This window comes from Daucus carota, chromosome 4, assembly GCF_001625215.2.
Source record: "Daucus carota subsp. sativus chromosome 4, DH1 v3.0, whole genome shotgun sequence".
Classification (NCBI taxonomy): Eukaryota; Viridiplantae; Streptophyta; class Magnoliopsida; order Apiales; family Apiaceae; genus Daucus; species Daucus carota.
The window spans coordinates 43684191-43705358 of record NC_030384.2 but is presented as its reverse complement, the minus strand read 5'-3'; the positions used below and the strand labels follow the sequence as shown (position 1 = coordinate 43705358).

At 35.2% G+C, this 21168-nt stretch overlaps 5 protein-coding genes and 1 long non-coding RNA gene across 8 annotated transcripts; 3 read left to right on the top strand and 3 right to left on the bottom strand.

The window, feature by feature from the left end:
• Nucleotides 1-139: 139 nt before the first annotated feature.
• Nucleotides 140-5839, bottom strand: LOC108218311 (homogentisate solanesyltransferase, chloroplastic). The gene is made up of 10 exons (XM_017391217.2): nt 5545-5839; nt 4810-4931; nt 4557-4703; nt 3827-4052; nt 3298-3371; nt 2400-2492; nt 2066-2183; nt 1836-1898; nt 676-708; nt 140-558 (listed from the first exon to the last, which is right to left on the bottom strand). The coding sequence occupies exons 1-10, from the start codon at nt 5746-5748 to the stop codon at nt 484-486; spliced, it is 1155 nt and encodes a 384-aa protein (XP_017246706.1). The 5' UTR covers nt 5749-5839; the 3' UTR covers nt 140-483.
• A 1318-nt stretch (nt 5840-7157) lies between these two features.
• On the top strand, nt 7158-9398 carry LOC108218314 (small ribosomal subunit protein uS7). Its single transcript, XM_017391222.2, has 5 exons — nt 7158-7287; nt 7399-7532; nt 8261-8532; nt 8896-9099; nt 9177-9398. The coding sequence occupies exons 2-5, from the start codon at nt 7419-7421 to the stop codon at nt 9229-9231; spliced, it is 645 nt and encodes a 214-aa protein (XP_017246711.1). The 5' UTR covers nt 7158-7287; nt 7399-7418; the 3' UTR covers nt 9232-9398.
• Nucleotides 9399-10021: 623 nt separating this feature from the next.
• LOC108218313 (ethylene-responsive transcription factor ERN1) lies at nt 10022-11736 on the top strand. Of its 2 annotated transcripts, XM_017391220.2 has the most exons (3): nt 10022-10161; nt 10255-10403; nt 10833-11736. In XM_017391220.2, exon 3 carries the CDS (start codon nt 10841-10843, stop codon nt 11570-11572), a length of 732 nt encoding a protein of 243 aa, XP_017246709.1. In that variant the 5' UTR covers nt 10022-10161; nt 10255-10403; nt 10833-10840; the 3' UTR covers nt 11573-11736. The 2 variants fall into 2 exon arrangements, with proteins under 2 accessions (XP_017246709.1, XP_017246710.2); XM_017391221.2 differs by lacking the exons at nt 10022-10161; nt 10255-10403 and having other exon boundaries at nt 10686-11736.
• A 67-nt stretch (nt 11737-11803) lies between these two features.
• Nucleotides 11804-13944, bottom strand: LOC108218310 (tubulin alpha-3 chain). Of its 2 annotated transcripts, XM_064091075.1 has the most exons (5): nt 13718-13944; nt 13221-13423; nt 12428-13136; nt 12203-12323; nt 11900-12117 (listed from the first exon to the last, which is right to left on the bottom strand). In XM_064091075.1, exons 1-5 carry the CDS (start codon nt 13828-13830, stop codon nt 12007-12009), a joined length of 1257 nt encoding a protein of 418 aa, XP_063947145.1. In that variant the 5' UTR covers nt 13831-13944; the 3' UTR covers nt 11900-12006. The 2 variants fall into 2 exon arrangements, with proteins under 2 accessions (XP_017246699.1, XP_063947145.1); XM_017391210.2 differs by having other exon boundaries at nt 11804-12323.
• Nucleotides 13945-14776: 832 nt separating this feature from the next.
• On the bottom strand, nt 14777-16159 carry LOC135151932 (uncharacterized). The gene is made up of 3 exons (XR_010290903.1): nt 16078-16159; nt 15407-15489; nt 14777-14883 (listed from the first exon to the last, which is right to left on the bottom strand). It is a non-coding gene; the product is annotated as an uncharacterized LOC135151932 (long non-coding RNA).
• A 761-nt stretch (nt 16160-16920) lies between these two features.
• LOC108218312 (5'-adenylylsulfate reductase-like 5) lies at nt 16921-20289 on the top strand. Its single transcript, XM_017391219.2, has 4 exons — nt 16921-17279; nt 18547-18728; nt 18851-18975; nt 19493-20289. Exons 1-4 carry the CDS (start codon nt 17100-17102, stop codon nt 19918-19920), a joined length of 915 nt encoding a protein of 304 aa, XP_017246708.1. The 5' UTR covers nt 16921-17099; the 3' UTR covers nt 19921-20289.
• The last annotated feature ends 879 nt before the right edge of the window (nt 20290-21168 follow it).

Below are 21168 nucleotides of genomic sequence, written 5' to 3'. Positions count from 1 at the left end.
ACGGAGAAAATATATTTCTATATGTTTACCCAGATATCAGGGAAGGAAAGGTCAAGACTAGAACTAATTCTGAAGACCCTTCAGTTCATATTATGACAACCAACAGATCTATCTACTTACAGTTTCCTACATAAGGATAGGAAGTAAAATTATAATTTCAACTAGAACCTTGAGCACCTCTTAATTACATACTTTTAGGATTTAGCTGATAACACATTCATCATGGAAAAAAGATAAATAAAGAAGGGCTGATATTTTAAATTACCATAACTAAATAGTACAAATCTTCTCTTTATAGTGCTTCCCCTACTGCTTTCGTCAAAATAGTAAAATGAGTTGTAGTATCTCTTGAATCTTGAGCAGATTTACCAGTGTGTCGCTTTCAGCTTAGTCATTTAGACTCCAGGAAGCCATTTTTCCAAGTAACGTCTGACTCCCAAATAATACTGGAGAAACTTCTTGTACATAATTGATTATTACTCATTAGATTAGAGGAAATATGATGTACTCAATGTAGAATAGATTCCATATAAACCGATAGAAGCCCGCGATTGCCTCCTGAAAAATAGAAGAAACAAATAAAGTGGTCATCTTACAAACCAAATTTGGACTTGATATTTTCTAAAAGTTAACTACGAGCTCATTCGTATATCCTCCAGATCCAGGGATTATTACCTGACTATATTTTGCTTGTTCCAGTAACCATGCCTGTATGACATAATACCAACTCGTTACAAAGAGATAGAACAATATGATCAACAAAGGATCAGAAATTGGATGTTGTGCTCGACATCAGATGCATTTAACTTAAAATCAGAAGTTAGTAGATTAAAGAGAGACAATATTATCCAGTTGAAACATCAAAGTATGAATTCAAATATAAAGAGTGCATAATGACAATCTCAAGCCCCTATACACCATCCTATAGTAAGTCATATTACATTTTAAGGAAAATTGCAGGGAAAGACTAAAGAGAGAATCAATTAGGTTCTGTCACTTGGATGAAATGAAATCAGCCAATTATGAGAGACTGGAATGAGAATTTCCGTAGGTTATATATTCACTTATGCAGCTTTCTTGATCGACTCTAGCTCTTTTACAAGGAAAAATGATTATAAATTTATCTCTTCCTCCATTTCTCTCTTATTAATCCAAATTAAAACTCTAATCCACCAATTTTGTAAGGAATGCTCCATTTTCCTTCTTCCTCATTTTCACTACAAAAGTCACTACCACATATTTGTTCTTTATTATTTTTGACATCCTTTTCCTCCTTAAATTGTATGCATAATTTCTCAACCCATTCTTTCCTCATTTCATCCACTCCAGCGAACGTAACCTTAGCCCACAGCCAATAAATGTTTACACTGAATTTGGAATGCGCATACAGTGACAATAATAATTATCTCATACAGAAGTTCCTTCTTGAAAGAGCAAAGAGAAAAAATCTGCAACAGCAATTACCATTTTGGCAAACAGGTATCATAACTACCGCCCTAACTGCTATAACACCTAAATATTATGGTCAACAATCAACATAGTATCATTAAGATGTTTAACAATATTATACTATCATTCATCACTTGCATTTGTTTTCAGAAATTGCTCTAATAGCAATCTAAACTTCCCACTAAAATCCCTAAAAAAATAGCTTAGATTCAGCAAGCACATAGTATATGAAGTATGAAGCCAAGTGAACATAATATTGACAAGAAAAAGACTTAAAAGGAAGTGGGATTCTTGGAATTTGACATCATTGTAAACATACATGATGATATACACTGCCAAGGAAAAAACTAAAGTGCACAAAGGATTTGGGGGAAATGCTTAAGAACCTGGAAAATTAAAGTAGATCCTAGTATGGTATGTACTGGAATCATTAAGCTTCCCCTGAATGCCTGAAACAAGTTTTAATTAAAGGTTTCATCTCTTTGTCAGTATATATAGGCATACAAATGCAGAAAGATAATACACATATTCTGTTGTGTTTGATGATAGGAACTGATTTACAAGCAGATTCTCAGGAGAATTGCTAACAATTAAGCTGTTATTCAAGTGTATATACCTGAGGCATATAGATCGCTGCTAGTACAGAACCAATGTAATTTATAAGCAGAAGCCCGGTACCGAGGAACGCAATGTTTCTGACACCAAGCTTTGTAGCCAAAGTAGATATTTGAAACCTGAAATACCATTTTATCAGAAAAAATTGTAAGCACTAACAGAGACATCTGGGCTGGATATTCTGAACATAGGTCATGGAATAAAACTGCTGGTGCTTATTGCAATTTTTTTTTTCCATCAGGACATATATTATGGGCTACATATTCCCAAGCAGAGGCTACATATTTCTAGTAAAATGGAAAGAAATTTAGCAAAATTTTGGACTTGAAACTTACTTCCGGTCCCCCTCTACATCAGAAAGATCTTTTGTTATGGCAATAACTAATGCAAACAACGTGACAAAAGTTGTGATGAAAGCCACTGCCGAACTGCAGGTGAATAATACGGAATGAGAACTAACAAAAATAATTAAAAGGATGGGGAGATAATTATATGGGTAAGCATAGCTCAATCCTGAACGTGTTTATTCTCAGTTTGAAGGATAACATACACGAAATGCAACTCTTTTTCTTCTTTTCTTATTCACGAGAAGCAACTTTGGTTTTTAGCTAAATGATAAGAAGCAACTTAAAGACTATTTTATTGAATATCTAAACCATCCACACAAATAATTCCAATTATGCATCATATTAGACTATTGGAACATTGGACCGGGGGGAGGCCTTATATTTTGACATGTTGGGTTTTGACCCAATATAATAGCATGGGCTTGGACGTTTGGGTGATTCACTATAGTCTATAGATATAGGTTGTATCATAACAGTATATTTAAACAATTATTATTAGATGGTATGTGTAACATCCCACATCAGTTAGAAAAAGAGTTTTGGGGGCCTTTATGATAACAAGTCAACAACTAATGTATACCAAATTGCTAGAATTTTTGGACTGACCTTTGATGGGTTCTTAGTTAGGTACCAAGAATGGTGGTTTATATACATCAGGTACCAAGAATGAAGTTATGTGGTATCAGTTGGTTAGCAGGTGCTTGAGTATTAATTGTATTATTGATAATTGTTTTGATTAATAATATATGTATTTTTCCAAGTACTTTGCATTAAAAGGCCGTCTCATATTTGATTCCTAAACATGGCATGCAAATTTTATGCCAAGAACTTTCTTATTCGTTCAAAGGCCAGAGCACGTCAAAACCAATATTTCATGATAACTTACCTCCACACAAATGGGAGTCCAAGTGCAGATCTTGTAGCATAATAAACACCAAAATTAAGAAGAAAACCTCGCACCTGCAAAATATCATGATAATCTCATAAAATGTTGTCCCAGCTGTCCATATTTCTATCATATCTTAGGTTTGTGGAATCTATGCTTAGATAGGTTCAGGGTCCTGACACAAATAGCACATTAACGGGGTATTGAGCTAAATGTTCAGGTCCAAGCTTAGGTGTCAAGGCCCTGACTTCGGATCTTTCTGCTATCATAAATAAATACTAAATACTCTTATGTAACTGTAAGCTCGAACCCAACTTGGGGGGAGGGGAGGGAAAGGAATGCGGATTGTGCAGGGAAAATTTCTGTCCCATGTATCTTTGTCTTCTGTGACTGTTAGAATGTCGTTTATTCTTCGTAAACTGTTTATTTCGTCTCTATTGTTTTTATTATCAATATCACATATGCACTGATTGCAATTTTAGTATCACATACTATACCAAGCATAGATGTGAAGGGGATAGAAACATACTGTGGCAATTATAAGAAATGCTACGATAGGAAATCTCTTCATTCGGAGAGGGGGGACCGAGTAGATTGTTCCCAAAAATAGACCAATACTGTATAGAGTTGTAATAAATGGACCGAAGTTCAATCCAACAGTCACGAGGCCAGCTACTGCAAAAAATAGCACTAAAATCCATGCATGTCGAACAGAAAGATCTCCGGCGGCTATAGGCAAAAAAGGTTTGTTTATTCTGCAACCAAAACAAGGAAATGATTAAAAACAACAAAAGGATTATTTGTAACCCAAAATTTGTAAATTTAACAGATTAGAAGCATATTCTTGGGCGGAGTGCACGATTTACATAACATACATTTCAAGCTCCCAAAAAATTATTACACTTTTTAGAGTAAAAATGGTCAAGTATCACGCATATATGAAAAGTCGGACTGGATTTTTTAAGCTATATCTTGATTTATTGAGATTTACTACTGGATAAGTGATTCTATTCACAAAATGTCCTGGTTAAATCTTTTCCATATACCAAAATATATTCTGGCAATAAAAATTGCTCCAAAATGTAACAGATGGAGACATATAATTTGAACCAAAAATGCTATTTGAACCATATTTAATTTGATAAGCCCAATTGCTGATTATGATGTTTCTATTCTGCCTACATTAAGACAGCTGATAACACACTTGTGCTGCTATACTTGGGGGATAAATTATAGCCAAGGCAGTATGTGCTGCTTACTTGTCAATCCCAATATCATATATCTGATTAATTCCCACAATATAGCCATTGCCACATATCAGAGCAAGAAGCCCAGAAACCGCCTTCAATAACAATGACCACCTTATCAGATTCGGGTTCTCTATCAAAGCTCTTGTAACCAAAGAACTGTCAATAGTACAAATTATAAACCAATGTCAACGTAACTGACACATGCTCTTGAACAAACTATGCATGTTAACAAAAAGGAGTGTATAAACATGATTAATTTTACATTGATCCTAATGCTGTTCCGCGTATTGTGTGGGGCCTCAGAAATCTCCAAAATGCATCCGCAAACTCTGAAATTTTGTTCACTGCAGGATCAGAGCCAGCAGCACCAACTTGAGCGCAGGCCTGGATATATTCACTTTAATGTAATACATATAAACTAAGTACTTGCAGTTCAAGATTTGAAGTTATAAAAGATATGGGCCAGGTTAGTCAGCAAGTCTCAAACTATTTAATAGTACTGCACTACCATTTAGCAAAGGTTATCATTCCAGTATTTGGTTGTTATATGAAAGCAATGATATCACTTGGATTTGCATAGTGAGAATTTCAATAGATCATATGCAGACGTAAAAACTGATAACTTGGAAAATCGAGTAGTATAGGTTTTACATAGATTACATTATATACTACTCCATACAATGTATTATCACAAGCACATATTAAAGGCAAATCTCTGAGTAAATTTTAAAGCAGTGGTCAGCTCAGAAAAGCCAATTTCAAATCTTCAGTGACCTTTCGATTAAAATTTATAAAGTCAGATAGTTTACGGAAACAATCTCTCTACTAGCGGGAGCCTAAGTGATAATAAAATCATGTAAATTAATAACTACAACAATCACAGTGGCTGAAAATGTACAGTTATTTGCTCCAGCAATTCAACATTGTTTTCAAGAATCAAAACAACCCCAAATAGAATAAAAATTCAGGGAAACTAACAGTGAAATTAAGAGCATACCCTGATGAAAAGACTCTTCTTTTGTTGTTTTAACACGGTTCTTGAGCCGCTCTTGTGATCAAAAAGCACAATTGGAGATGAATTCCTGGAGAATTTGAGAAGCAAGTTGTTGGGTTTGCAAGTTGGGTGATAATTATAGAACAAATGTGTGTGAGATGAAGATGAAACTCGAGGAGACAAGTGAGTTGAGACGGAGAGCTCCATTTCGACCAAGAAACACGGGGACTCGAGTTCAGTGGCTCTGTGTGCTCTTGCACAATCTGTTTTGTTTTTCGTAAGTATTTGCAGAAATGCCCCTATACTTTTCTCCTTTTATGTTTGTAGCCCCTTTTTATTTGTTTTTTTGCAATAAAAGTTAATTTCTTGATACATTATTGTTCTCGAATCTCGATTGGTTGGTATTTTGGGATTGTCATTTTTCTTAATCAAGCGAAGCAATCAACTTGTTATCTCTACTAAATTTACTTGAATTGTCAATCACACACTGACGTGATAAACGGGTCACAAGTGTAATAAAAATAATTTCAAACATAGATAATATTTTTAATTTTGGGTTAAATAGTTAATTCATTACTAACCTGACTCGAAACTTGCAACTGAGTCATGTTGTTGAAAATATTTTCAAACGCATCACCAAGTAATTAAAAACTTTTAAAAATATCATTCTCCGTCAGTTCCGTTAAGTAATTAACGGAAAGTTCAAAAACATTTTTTTAAAAAAATCTGAAAAACACTTTAAAAATTCAGAAAAATTTGGAGAAAAAACAAAAAATTCATAATAAATTCAAAAAATTCTGGGGAAAAAAATTTCTAAAGTTCAAAAAATTTCTGAAAAAATTCATAAATCTTAAAAGAATTTGAAAAAAATTAGGTGGCAAGTTTTTTTTTCGGGTTTTAGAAAAATTGAAAAGAATAAAAAAAAGGTTTGAAACTTTTTGTTTTCCATTTTTTAATTTTTTGATTTTCTTTTATTTTATTCACATTTTTTTAAAAAAAATCAGGTTTTGTTGAATTTTTTCAAAATTTTTCATGATTTTTTCCAATTTTTTTAATTTTTTTGGTTTTTTTTAAAATTTCTTTTTTGAACTTTCCGTTAACTACTTAACGGAACTGACGGAGAATGATGATTTTGAAAGTTTTTAATTACTTGGTGATGCGTTTGAAAGTTTTTTCAAAATCATTACTCAGTTGCAAGTTTCCAGTCAGGTTAGTGGTGAATTAGCTATCTAACCCTTTTAATTTTTATTATAAATAGTCTTATAAAAGTCTATCGTCGAGGTTGATTGAGACTAAAACTTTAATGTGGTTTGGCTAATAATCCAATGAAAGTAAGAACATATTTTTTATTAAAATTTTCATAATTATATAAACTTCTGATATAAACATTAGAAAATAATTTATATTTATTATTTAATTAAAATTATATTTTTAATTAAAAATATTTATTTACTTCTTTTCAAAAATAATCGATATAAAAGAGAATTCAAACTTTTCGAAAATTTGATCTCGGGTCACGGCCATGAATGAATAAAACAAACAAACAGAGACGTGGTTTTTGGGCTAGGGATCTATAGTCAGGCCCAATAATAGAGAGGAATACATAAAACAGGCCCATTACTACCCTAACCCGTTAATTATATAGCTGGGCTAGGGTTTTGCCCCAGGGTCTCTCTATCATTTTACATTCGAAGCTGTAAAGAGCTGCCGCTGCCATTCAGCCCCTCCTCCATACCTAAGACGAAGGTTAGCTTTTCCATGTAACTTGTTCTGTAATATACATACATAAGCACAGGTTCTGTACATTCATGTATTGTATAACTGTCAATTAATCTATTGTAATGACTTGGATGTTAGGTTAATTAGAGAGATTAACCATGGCGGCTACTGCTGATCCTGTTGCTGCTGCTATTGCTGTACCTAAGACTGATGAGAATCTTGTTCACACCGATGTCATGCTTTTCAACCGTTGGTCTTATGATGATGTTTCGGTAATCTTATTACACTCTTTCTACGTTTTGTGGATATATGCACTTGAATTTAGCTAAATCTGATTAGTTGTAATTGCTTGTGCTAAAACAATTGAATATTGAGACATTATGTGGAAATTTCATTAATTTTATCAGATACCGATAGCGTAATTTATGTTCTGCTGTTGGCATTCTGTTTAGTATTTGATGTTAGAGTAATAGGTACCAAATTGATTTCTGAAGGAGTTTTTATATGCTAAAGGAATGAAAATAGGGTACTGGTTTAAATGTTAGTCTTGACTTTTGTTTAAATCCTAGGGAAGTTCCATCATTGAAGTTTATTTACAGAAATAAGTATTACTTTTATATATGCAAATGGGTGCTAAGTTGTGTTTTAAGAACTTAAATTTAGTTATTCGATCCTAACTAGTCAGCCTAGGTTAGCATAGCTATTATTAGAAGATGCAATATTTGTTTGATCAAAGTGTTCAATTCTTATGGAAAGACCTCATTAATGCTTCTGTTCCTAAATAATGATATAAATCAGCAACTTTAATATTTAGTCTTACATTGTGGTGGTCTCAATTTTTTAGACCAGATATATTTCAAGCGCTATGTTCTTGGCGTCTTGCTTTTGTATATTTTCAGTATAACAAACCCCAGTAAATGTTTACATATGTGTGCTACTAATGTGCTTTCTTCTCCTCCATTTACACAGACACTGTTTTAATTTTTATGCCCGTCTACAGATCGGTGATCTTTCAGTTGAGGATTACATTACTGCAACTGCAGCTAAGCATCCAACATACATGCCTCACACTGCTGGAAGATACCAAGCTAGGAGGTTTAGGAAGGCCCAGTGCCCAATTGTTGAGAGGATGACCAACTCCCTTATGATGCACGGGAGAAACAACGGAAAGAAGTTGTTGGCAGTCCGCATCATCAAGCATGCTATGGAAATCATCCACCTCTTAACCGACCAGAACCCAATCCAAGTCATTGTTGACGCTGTTATCAACAGGTATCTGTATCTTATATATAGCATTGTTTGTTCGTTGATGCATTTTTCTCTAATGCGGGTTAAACTATGTGACCATTGAGATTTATAATTTTCATGTTTCTCTGGAAAATTCCTTTCTTTCTTTTTTTTGGTTACAAAGCTGCTCTGAAGACATTGTAATTTTCATGGGAAAGCTTCCTTGGTGAAGCATCACTGTCACAAATTTTGTTGCATTTCTCCTTCCTCGTTTTTTTGACTAGGTTGCTAAAATAGTTTTTTTTTTTTTTGCTCTTCAATCTCCATAGTTATCTATTCATTCTCTTTCTAGCGTTCTCTAAACATATCACTTAAAAAAACTTTTGTTTTGTAATCTGCAATCAAAAGTGGTCCAAGAGAAGATGCCACCCGTATTGGTTCTGCTGGTGTGGTGAGGCGTCAGGCTGTTGATATCTCTCCATTAAGACGTGTCAATCAGGCAATTTATCTTCTCACAACTGGTGCACGAGAGAGTGCTTTCAGGAACGTCAAGACTATTGCTGAATGCCTTGCTGATGAGCTCATCAACGCCGCCAAAGGTTCTTCTAACAGGTAATTTTCTTTAATTACACACAACAACACAGAACCCTCAAGTTTATTACTAATCTTTATTTTTTTACATCATGCAGCTACGCAATCAAGAAGAAGGATGAGATTGAAAGGGTTGCCAAGGCCAATCGTTGAGCAAGAATTTACTGTCATAGCTGCATTTCTGCATTTTTGTTTGTAGTATGAAACTATTCAGTGATGTGGGGATTTGAGAGATAATCTTATCTGGTTTTGATATTTGCTAAAGATCCAACAGTTGTCTGTTTAATTTGATGTTTATTGAATTTTTTAAAATATGGTTATTTTGTGGGTGTTCTAAATTTTGAATATCCAAATGTGCTACTATTGTCTCTCTAGTGATTAGGGGGTGACCTTTGGTGGAATTCAATGCTCTTTTAGAGTGCCCTCCCTAGGATGGCAATTTGTTGACTTGTCTTTGAGATGCCCTCACACATTCTGAAATACTATGGTTAGGTTTTTGAAGGTTTAAGCTTCCACAAAAGGCCATTCTTAATTTCTTACAATTGTGAAATCATTGATGAACCTCAAGTACATACTTCTAAAAGTTTATTTGTCAGTATACATGATTGGGGTAGTTACAAATGGGTTGGTCATGATGATTTTCTGTTAGAAGGTTTTATTAATTTTCTGTACTACTAGTACTCACGGTTGAACAATAAGTTGTTTTTGATTCGCAAGTAATGGTTTTGTAAATTTATTATGTTAGGGTTAGACTTCTCGGTTTTGATAAGCCCAAAATAAGCTGGTGGGCTTCTTTACCCAAACAGTTATCCCATCCACCCAACACCACTGACTTGCTCTGTGAACGGAAAATCCTTATCAGTCAGACATTTGTTCCGTTGTATTGGAAAATTGGTTGAATATTTGCTACTAGGCAATGTCAACAGAAATGAAAGATCTGGATTTGTGAAAATATGAACCGCATATTATACTGCCTGACAGTGTTTAAAGCTATGTTAGCTTGGAAGAACTGGGTGACTAGACGAAATTTTGTCTTTAGACAAAAAGTGGAAGTGGTTTTCACTTGGATAATGCAAAGTTGAGGTCTGAACCAACTCAGTCTGCACGATAAAATAACCTAATACCAATCAACCCATTATCTTATTTAACTTTGTTTTCTGCCTCTTGTCTTTCTAGTCATCTCGACGATTACTGGCACTCCTCCAAGTGGCGATCCCTGGTGCCTTCACCATATTCCTGTCAAGCAAAACCGATGAATGAGGAGTCGTCGTGACAGTGATAGGCGAGGTAAAAGCAGACAAGGACTATGATCTCTCCAACTCCTTGTAAGCAACTACTTTTAAACTAATTCAATTTTGTCGAATTCAGGTCCACAATTTTTCTAAACCTCACCTCTATGTGTAGATACCTTGACATGTAGAAACTTGGTCTTGACCATTTTGTATTATTAGGAATGTGATGCATAAAATATGTTGCTAAAAGATACTTCGTGTGCATTGAAAAGAGAATATCCACCTACAAGATAACAAATAGCAGTTAAATATTAAGCAATGACATAAGCCTACTTTCTAATTAGAAAGGCTTGAAATCTATAGTATATAAATCCTTTACAACAAGAACATGTATCCAACTCCTCCACTACTATACCATTAAGAGTTCAGACCCTAGTTTCAACTTATATTCATCCCCCCTCTTTGTTCAATTATATTTCTGTTTGGAATAACTTTTGGTAATGGAAATCCAATTCCGACCAGAAGGACAAATGAGCAAATTCAAGGGAAGAAACAACAGAACTAGTCGGAGTAACAAGTTTGTGGGAGTAAGACAGAGGCCTTCTGGGAGATGGGTAGCTGAGATCAAAGACACGACACAGAAGATACGGATGTGGCTTGGGACATTTGAAACTGCTGAAGCGGCTGCTCGTGCCTATGATGAGGCTGCCTGTCTTCTGCGTGGTACCAATACCAGGACAAACTTTGTTACCCATGTTTCTGCTAATTCTCCTCTGGCTTCCCGGATTAAAAATCTGCTTAAGAGCAAGAAAGGCGTGGTGGAAAAACAGAATCTTGATACTTCTAGTACCAACACGAGCTCTTTCACCAGTAGTCCAACTAGCAGTGGGGGCGATTATCTTTCAAGAGGAATGGTAAAGGATCCTGATCACTTGTTTGATAATGCATACAAACCTGATATGCAAAATTTTGATGATGAATTTTACTTGAGCTCTTCATATGAATCAAATATTTCATGGGGCTTGGAAAGTGATGGGGCTGAGAAAGTTTCATATGCTCAAGAAATGTGGGAGTTGCCAAAGAATAACATGGCTGAGGCAAGTACCGGATTGGAAGTTTCAGAGTTTGAGCACATGAAAGTCGACAGACAAATATCAGCATCGCTTTGTGCTGCAAATGGTGTCCAAGAATATATTCAGACTGTCAATGACCCAAATGATTCTATCTGGGATCTTCCAGCTTTATGTTCACTGTTGTGTTAAATTTAATGGTTTTGTAGGATCTTTAAGTTAGTTAATCCTTTCTCTGTGTTGCGTTTCCTCGGAGAATAGAGGAAGATATCAAGTTATAATATTCAAGAATATGTTAGGACTTGGCACAATCAAAATGTTGTTTTTTTGTTCTTCAACTATTGCTCATTGTCATATTTTCTGAGGCATGGCTTTGTATTCTACAAGCAAAGAAACTATCAAGTCGAATGCCGGCTATAAACATAGGATGACAATGCAATTATTATTATTATACTCATCTGCAAATATAGATAATTCGCTAAAATTAACAATTTAATGTTTTCTGTGAACTGTGTTGAACTTGGTAGAACAGTAGTTCCAAACAAGTGGTATATACCAGATTGAGCAAGGTTTAAAATAGGATTTTCACTAATCGGACAGTGATAAATGCCCTTTCAACAACAAATTTAGAAACTAGTACTCTTCAGCTTCTTCTTCGTCAGCTCCTTCTTGACCAACTTCCTCGTAGTCTTTCTCAAGTGCAGCAAGATCTTCACGAGCTTCTGAGAACTCGCCTTCTTCCATACCTTCACCAACATACCAATGTACAAATGCTCGCTTTGAATACATGAGATCAAATTTGTGGTTGATTCTCCCAAAAACCTCGGCCACAGCTGTGTTGTTGCTGATCATGCACACTGCTCGCTTCACACTGGCAAGGTCGCCTCCTGGTACCATTGTTGGAGCTTCGTAGTTGATTCCACATTTAAATCCAGTGGGGCACCTGTATTTACGCAAATACCAAGATCCATCAAATCATAAGAATTACAATACAGTTGACAGATAAGGAAATGTTGGCAGCTGAAATTAAACTCTGAGAACCCTTACCAATCGACAAATTGAACTGTTCGTTTTGTCTTGACAGCTGCAACAGCACTGTTGACATCCTTGGGGACAACATCTCCGCGGTACATCAAGCAACAGGCCATATACTTTCCATGCCTCGGATCACATTTGGCCATCATACTTGAAGGTTCAAATACAGCATTTGTAATTTCTGGAACAGAGCTTTGCTCATGGTAAGCCTTCTCCGCAGAGATGACCGGGGCATAAGAAGAGAGCATGAAATGTATTCGAGGATAAGGTACAAGGTTAGTTTGGAACTCGGTTATGTCCACATTAATGGCTCCATCAAACCTCAAGGAAGTGGTCAGAGATGAAATAGTCTGAGATATTAAGCGGTTCAAGTTCGTGTAAGTAGGCCTCTCGATGTCCAAGGATCTCCTGCAGATATCGTAGATTGCTTCATTGTCCAAGAGCACCACAACGTCCGCGTGTTCTAGGAGGGAATGAGTAGACAGAACACTGTTATAAGGCTCCACTACTGCAGTTGAAACCTGAGGAGAAGGATATATATTGAAGCCAAGTTTAGACTTTTTGCCATAATCTACAGACAAGCGCTCTAGAAGCAAGGATCCTAATCCAGAACCAGTTCCGCCACCAACAGCATTGAACACCAGAAATCCTTGCAGACCGGTGCAATTATCTGCCAGTTTTCTCACCCGATCAAGGCACGAATCAACAATCTCTCTCCCCACTGCACAAGATGATCCCATTCAAAAATTTTAAGTAAAGTTAGTGATATGTAATGAACAACATTGAAATGTGCAATAGGCATTACCTGTATAGTGTCCCCTTGCAAAGTTGTTGGCTGCATCCTCCTTGCCAGAAATAAGTTGCTCAGGATGAAAGAGTTGCCTGTATTTTCCTGATCTAACCTCATCTACAACATTGGGCTCCAAGTCGACGAATACAGCTCTAGGCACATGCTGCCCAGAACTGGACTCGCTGAAGAAGGTACCGAAAGAATCATTTGTTGTGTCACTGAAATTAATGGAAGAATCATTATCAGCCTTTAAAATTTTTAATATGAAGAACCTCTGTATTGCATTGAATCTATGTATTGTATTCAAGCCAAAACGCGGTTGCTTTATCAATTAGAATCACATTATGTTCCTATGATGTTTTCATCGAAGGACCAAACTACAGATCCTGTTACAGCATATACAAAGGACACACCAAGATGTTTCGACTACAGATAAAGGATAAAAAATATAAACACAAAAAACCGAACACGATCATAAAAGGCATTCAAGAACATAATGAAAGGTGAGAAACCTGGGCATCTTGCCATCAGGTTGAATGCCATGTTCAAGGCAATAGAGCTCCCAACATGAATTGCCCACCTGAATTCCAGCCTGGCCTATATGTAAACTTATGATCTCCCTCATCTCTTTCGAATTAGCCAACTAATTCTTTATTTGAATGTTATGTGTTTTAAGAAAAAATTACATGGAGTGATATACATATATTGTTGTTCTTGCATGAACCATAGTTTTGTTTATGATATCAAAGAAAGGAGGAGGTGATTCTGGAGTCCGGATATTGAGACCAGCCCACCACTTGGCGCCAATCTCTTTCTTACTTCAAATTCTATATATAATTCATTTTGTATTATTATTCAACATTTAACAAAATCATCCAAACTTTAATCACTCCTGCCCTCTTCTAATCTTACCATCACCAAATATAGTTTCATACTTAATTATACCAGAGTATAAGTCCAACACACACACACACACACACACACACACACACACACGCATTGCATGAACAAAACTATCGATTTTGCTAAAATGTAATGAGGTCACTGGATTGGAGATTCTGAATATTCAGAACATGATATCCTGCATTTACAACTCATTGGAATAGGTAAGCTTCACACTACCCCGGGCATGTCTAGGCTGAGCGGATATCAGTAATTCTGTCGGTAATAGAATCTTGGCTGACAATTCTTGATGAGCATTATCAACAGATGTCATCTTATATGTTCAGATCATGATCCAAGTAGCAAGAGAATTAATGACAAACTACCTTCATACAAAAGGAAAAGCTAAAGATATGAAATTTAACCAAAAATGAATTTAAGAGTAGGGTTATGAGCTAGATTTCACGATGGCAAAACCTATTAAGACATCTAACCCAATGGAGGTAGAGCCATTAAATAGAGCGTGCCATTCATGAGTAGTTGAGTACTTTTATCAAGATGTAATCTGCACGGCCAGCAATTATGTTCATTTCATTGCACTTGCAAGTTGCATCACTTTCTCAACAACCAATCAAGACACTATTAAATTGAACTCTTTGCTCCTGGTGAATACGAGTGATCACAGCAAGAATTCTGATAAGATGAGTTGTCTGCAGAGAAACATCAGGCAGCTTGAATTCTATAACATAGCTATAAACCACCAATGAAAACCACGGCGGGTGCTGGGAAATTGAAGCTGCAATAGATAATGCAATCATTCCAGCATGTTATGTCATAGATGATCATTGAATGAATTCTTCCATATCAGCCCATTTTCATCTTCTAAGGATATTTTAGACTATTAATTTGATAGACGAATTTTGTTAAGCTTTCGAGTTTACCAAATATATGTACTTATAAGCAAACACATGGATCGGAAAACATATTTTTATCAGCTAGATGCCAGTGAGTGATCATTGTAGATGAATAAAATTATCAGAATTTCTGAAAGCAATCATAAGAATGTTTTTAAGACATCTATCAATCTTCAAAATTTTCAGAAACCCTCTAATAACATTCATTCCTCACCAGATCCTCCCAAAAGCGACTTAAGACAATTTTTGAACATTATTAACTACTTACCGCCATTGCAATCAGTAGAATCCTGAAGGACAAAAATGTTTAATAAAATTATAATCGTCAATGCCAAACCACAAACCAGTAAAATGGAAAGAAGTCATTAAACTTCTGTAGAAAAAGAAAAGGAAATTAAGTATCACCTCTCAAAATTGCATAATTCCTTCCTCGTTAAAAAATGCAAATCGGTAGGAATTGGCAAGGATGATTCATTGGCAGTAACGACCTGGAGACAAGTCATGCTTAGATACAAAAATCAGATAGCTAGGCCTCGACAGTGGAAGAACCAGGATTTCAAAAAGACGGGACAAATATGTATTGTTAGTTTGTGGTCAGGTAGGACTTCAAATAAAATTATGCATTGTTCATCAACTCAAAATGGTACTGTAAGGCAAAAAATCTATTGTTCGCAGAAATTCAACCGGGGTTTCAGTCGAGGCTTGCTCATCTGGTTTCGTCACCAAGACCCAAAACTTGAAACATTAAACTATGATTCTAAAACAAATAATGTGACAGTCCACCCTAACACTAGATTCAACCACAACACTATATTTGGTGTGCAAGATGTGAATAGACCTAACCATCTCTTTGGAGCTATGAATAGATTGTTACTACAGACGATCACGAGGTTTCAACAACGCAGTTGTTTGTTATTGACATGTACGTCCTACCTTATTACTGTTCCATCAATTCGTAGATTCAACATTACGGTGTACATTTTTCAGCTTAAAATCGAAAATGACTTGAAATCCGGGGCTATTAGCCCCGCCAAAACAAGCTCTAGATCAGAGAGAAGGGAAGAGTAAAGAGCAACCTTGAGCCGACCAGCTTGGCGTCCTTGAGCTGCTTTTTAAGGTTGTTAACACTTTAAAGATGTTTCGTCACGACTGTAAAATAATCATATTGACTTGAGCAGTTGCGGTGCTTTAAGTCTACGAGCATAGAATAAATATGTAAAAAGTAAAAACCGAAAATTACCCAAAAAGTAGTCATTTGTTACCTTGTTACTTTATGTTTCTAGAACTAGAACAAGCCTGCGAGAGCAAGACTTCAAACAGGACACTATTGACTTTCCTATTCGTACTGTTCGTGGTAGGTGTCCTCAACCGGTTTGGTCCGGTTCATATCCGTATATTTATTTCCGCAAATATCGTAACAGACTTGGTTATAATAATTTTATAACTTAAATCAATTTTTTTATTTCTAAACGTTTTTATAAAATTAATATTTGAATTAAATTTTTATTACAACGCTAAATTTAATAATTTAATGATATAATTAAACAGAACCTGATAAGATTACTCAGATAATCAACTCTTGTCATCTTTATTTTTATCCGAAATTTTGTTGTCATTGTGATAAGATAACTCTAATAATAAAATTTTATTATCCTGTCTTATCCTAATATTTATTATTATTTATCATATTCTTGACTTCATTTTAACTCACCGAAAATTTTAAAATACTCTGCAATGAAAACATATTCGACAGAAATCATAGCTAAAAGACCGAGAAAACGAGATATCTCACTTCATTTTGTTATATGCATATAATTTCGATATAATTTGTTATTAAATAAAGGTATTTTTGTCCTCATAAAGTCGCGTTGAAAAATAGGAAAGTACAGGTCTAAATTTGAGCAGAGATATATAGACACAACACGCACAAAAATATATACAAACACGGAGAGAGGTAGAGAGATAAAAGAAGAGAGAGAACAAGAACAACCACCAGCCTTGCTGTTTTCTCCTAAATTTATTAAATTTTCATTCTTCTCCCTCCTTTAATCTAATAAATCCCCTTCTTCTTGAATCTTTCCGCAATTTAATCAACCCCATGTCGAATTCCACACCGATTCCGTTGTCTTTCTTTATAATCTGCGCCTTCTCGTCGCTTATAGGTGCGTCGGCGTTGTCGCCATCTCGGCCAGCTACGTGCCCTCTTCAATCCAAGATGTTTGTGTACAATTTAAGGGCTCAATCCCCTCTCTCGTTTGTGCCAACCCCACCTCTCCAGGTTTTGAATCTCGTCATTTCTTGACTCAATTTTTTATTGTTCTCTGAATTTAATATGTTTTGATTGTGTTTTGGTGATTGTTTTGATGACCCTTTTGCGATTCTTGAATTATCATGTTAGATAGTTATGGAAGATGGAATTGTATTTTATGGGTTGTTTATGGTTTATTGAAATTGGGTGTTTTATTGATATGAAAGTGGAATTAGGCTTGGTTTCTTGAATGTTTGCTGGGTTTGAAATTTGATTTGGGGGGTTGAAAGATGCAGAGAGGCATAAGATATCTTTGTTTGTGATATAGAATAGAGGATCAGAGTTCATTGTTCTCTTGGTGATGCGCTGTATTCTCGTAAATTCACACCACTTGTTTACTAACAATTATTGAATTTTTGTCTCAAACAAGCTTGCATGTTCTACTCTTTTGTTTATGTATCCCCTTTTCCTCTGCCATATGAAACAAATGCTTTGTTGGGTTGGAAGAAATGTAATTAGTTTTAGAAGGATGAGTCTGTACTATGTTCTGTGTAATATTCATTCCGTCATTCCATTTACTATAAATGAAAACTAAAGTGCAGATACTTCTTTAGAGAGAATGAATGCTTTTTAAGTCTGAGGGAAGCTTCTCGTATAGTCTTATCTTAAATCGGGTCAACGTCTACTCTTTTATATATTCAACTTTCAGATATTAGCAAATTGTCAACGTCTCGTCACATTATAAGTCCTCCACAGTAAAGCCTTGTTAGGTACATGAATATTGCAAATAATCCTTCGCACATAGTGATATTTCACTTTATATGACACTGCTATAGTAATTAACTTTAAACCAAAATATTTATGTGCTCATCTCTCTAAGCACGGTTTATATATATATATATATATATATATATATATATATATATATATATATATTGGCAAGTTCACAAAATAAAGTATTTAAAAGATATTTACTGCACAACTGTATAATCAAACTCTAATAAACAGAGTCAAGAGTCATGGCTGATGAGCGAGAATTATTTTTACAAGAAACATGATGGCAATGACTCTTGATTGTTCAATATTTAAGTTTTTAATATAATTCACTTTATTATGTGGTGGGTTAAATCTAATGATGTTAATCTAGATAGATTATGTGGTGGGTAACATCTATGCATCAATACTACGCACTTTTTTATAATAAACTGTTGTGAGGGGGATATATTTCACCTTGATTTGTGCTTTAGTTATGATGACTGTTACTAATTATTTGCAAATACATTGGGTTATCTGGCAGGTGGGTGGTGACTTCCTTGAGAAGGCGCTGAATTCAAAAGATGCAAATATGTACACTTCTGTACTATTTTATGCTTCCTGGTGTCCGTTCTCCAACGATGTGCTGCAAAAATTCGAGACATTGAGTTCCATGTTTCCTCAAATGACCCATTTGGCAGTTGAGGAATCCCTAGTTATGCCAAGGTATCTACTAAAAGCCTATTGTATATGGTAAAGAAAATCGGCGATTCATAGTGTTGCAGAATTTGTATAGGTCGGTTTGAAATTCTACTGACGTATTTTTATCTTATTGTGTCTGATTTCAGCATACTTTCTAGATATGGGATACATAGTTTCCCCACAATTTTAATTGTGAAGCAGACATCTAAAACGCGGTTTCATGGAACAAAAGATTTCAACTCGCTTTTAGGATTCTATTGGAAAACAACAGGTAAATGATCTCTATTGCAGTCATAGAGCTTTCTTATCTACAATTTGTCAAAGAACATGCCCTAAACATAGCATTTATTGGTTTTACACAATTTTTTGTGTGTGCAGCACTTTATTGGGTCTTACTGGCTAACTGGTGTGTTCAGTCGGTTAAAAATCTTATGTTATGTTTCTTTCGTGGGGTTATCATCATCGTTCTATTAGCTTATTTCCTTGATTTTCAGTTAGTTTCATCCGTAAGGTATTTGATAAACAGTGGACCTAGTTTTAGATCATTTTCATAAAATTATCATAAATAGTGGGAGGGTGGTTTGAAAAGACTCGCTAAGTGAATTCCAATGTGATCAGAACTTAGTCATAGAATTATGTCAGGGGAAGATTTATTGATTAATGAGTATAATCCATAAGTAGTGAAGGGATACAGTCTTTGCAAAATTGTCATAGTTCCCTGAATTAGAAGTTTCTTGAGAGATACAGAACATGACTATAATTACTAACATGATTGCTTAAATTTCTAGGAATTTTGCCGGTACAGTATCTTGCTGCGGATCAACCTGTTGCGAGTTTGGAACGCAATAAAGAATTTATCATGCAATCATGGGTTGGTTTATCACCAACTGAGATTCTAAGAAAGGAACCATACTTGGTATTGTCACTATTGTTTCTCTGTTTAGTAGGCTTTACATATGCATTCCCAATAGTTTTGTCACAGTTCAAAGCTTTGTGGGTGTCTTATGGGCCACACTTGAATTTGGAAATATTTGGAGAGACAAGCCAGATCCTGGGGCGGATCCTTCAGATAATTAATGTGAACAGGATTTGGACCAAGTTAAAACTATGCAAAACCAGAAACTTCCTTCACGGTGCAAAAAACGCCCGTGTGTGGGCTTCTTCCCTTGCTTCAGTCTCCTTGGGGAAAACAGCTTCATGCAGATCCTCTTCCTAAGATGGATAGATAACATGGTTTTGATAGAAGGGTCGAGTATCATGCAAGAATGTTAGAAAGAAAAAAAAAAAAGAGTACGAACAGCACACTATCACACTCTTCTGTCCTTCCCTCCTCCGTGGATTAGCCGTTTTCTTTAATTTACTTTTTTGTCTTCTTTATAATTATTCGACTAAGTTTGCATGATTCTGTCAAACCCTAAGTTATCTTGATGGTAGACATGTCTGTTGTGTTTGAGTTGTGGCTGGGGGACAGCATAGAAGAAACTTTGTAAATGTAGACCAGGTACCTGTTTTTGTATATTATCCGATACAGAGCTACCCTTGTATAATTCCATTAATTATTGGAGATCTTTAAGTTTTACTACAATTTAGCAGGCTCAGTTTGTTTGAAGGAGCCGCTACTGCTGATTTAAAGGATTAATGGATTTTTGTGAAGAAATATTTTTTGAAAGAGGAAAATAATTCATAAAAGTAGATGATCTCTGAAATCTTTTTGGCCCTTCTTCAAATAAAGAAAAAATCCATATTGTTTTTCTTTTCTTTGTTGTAATATTCAAGAAAATCAGTGTCGGTAAAAACATCTTCCAGTCTGATTTGTAAAAGAGGGTTATTCTTTGGTTTAAAAATGGTTGAAAATGAAGGAGTTTGGACTTTGGAGACAAAGTGAGGGGAAAAGAACGCTGTCGACATGCATTCATTTGTTTAAATTCCGAATTCCAAACGGCAGCCATTATGATTTATGGAGGTCGGAGACATAGCAGTACACAGCAGGTGTTTATTGAAAACAGACAGATTCCAGTGACAAATTTTTGCCTACTCAATTCATTCTCCTAATCCTGCTCAGTGCTTTAACATGATCAAGTTGTTTTGCTCGTAATCTGATTTTTACCTTTTGTGGGATGCGCTTTGTTTAAGAGTGCTTAGCATTTTCTTTTCTTTTTTCTTATGAGACCCATTCTACCTCCTCTATTTTATTACAATTTTTTCTCATTATTCAACAAATATTTTGAAACTCTTATAAAATAAAATTTCATAAGTTATTTTTAAATTTTTTTCTTTTATATAAAAATTTTTACATTACAATTTTATTCAAAAAAATTATTTTAAAAAGATTTATCGAACTATATTTCGTTAATATTTTTGAAAAAAAACCAAGCCATAGGGGTCAGCAGATGCGGGTTTGGTGTGATTTTTAGATAAAATCGCAACTGGAACCGCATGCCCTCAGTTCTAAAAATCAAAAACC

What these genes read in the sequence shown, in the direction of transcription:
- LOC108218311 (XM_017391217.2), bottom strand. Translation starts at nt 5,748, where the DNA reads ATGGAGCTCTCCGTCTCAACTCACTTGTCTCCTCGAGTTTCATCTTCA. An exon ending in GGACTCCCATTTGTGTGGAG is followed by an intron (nt 2,493 to 3,297) that starts GTAAGTTATCAT and finishes ATTCACCTGCAG; the next exon opens with TTCGGCAGTGGCTTTCATCA. An exon ending in GATGTAGAGGGGGACCGGAA is followed by an intron (nt 2,184 to 2,399) that starts GTAAGTTTCAAG and finishes ATGGTATTTCAG; the next exon opens with GTTTCAAATATCTACTTTGG.
- LOC108218313 (XM_017391221.2), top strand. Translation starts at nt 10,811, where the DNA reads ATGGAAATCCAATTCCGACCAGAAGGACAAATGAGCAAATTCAAGGGA.
- LOC108218310 (XM_017391210.2), bottom strand. Translation starts at nt 13,830, where the DNA reads ATGAGGGAGATCATAAGTTTACATATAGGCCAGGCTGGAATTCAGGTG. An exon ending in CCTGATGGCAAGATGCCCAG is followed by an intron (nt 13,424 to 13,717) that starts GTTTCTCACCTT and finishes CATTAATTTCAG; the next exon opens with TGACACAACAAATGATTCTT. An exon ending in ACAGTTCAATTTGTCGATTG is followed by an intron (nt 12,324 to 12,427) that starts GTAAGGGTTCTC and finishes GCGTAAATACAG; the next exon opens with GTGCCCCACTGGATTTAAAT.
- LOC108218314 (XM_017391222.2), top strand. Translation starts at nt 7,419, where the DNA reads ATGGCGGCTACTGCTGATCCTGTTGCTGCTGCTATTGCTGTACCTAAG. An exon ending in GGTCTTATGATGATGTTTCG is followed by an intron (nt 7,533 to 8,260) that starts GTAATCTTATTA and finishes GCCCGTCTACAG; the next exon opens with ATCGGTGATCTTTCAGTTGA. An exon ending in GTTGACGCTGTTATCAACAG is followed by an intron (nt 8,533 to 8,895) that starts GTATCTGTATCT and finishes TGCAATCAAAAG; the next exon opens with TGGTCCAAGAGAAGATGCCA.
- LOC108218312 (XM_017391219.2), top strand. Translation starts at nt 17,100, where the DNA reads ATGTCGAATTCCACACCGATTCCGTTGTCTTTCTTTATAATCTGCGCC. An exon ending in TGCCAACCCCACCTCTCCAG is followed by an intron (nt 17,280 to 18,546) that starts GTTTTGAATCTC and finishes GTTATCTGGCAG; the next exon opens with GTGGGTGGTGACTTCCTTGA. An exon ending in GAATCCCTAGTTATGCCAAG is followed by an intron (nt 18,729 to 18,850) that starts GTATCTACTAAA and finishes GTCTGATTTCAG; the next exon opens with CATACTTTCTAGATATGGGA.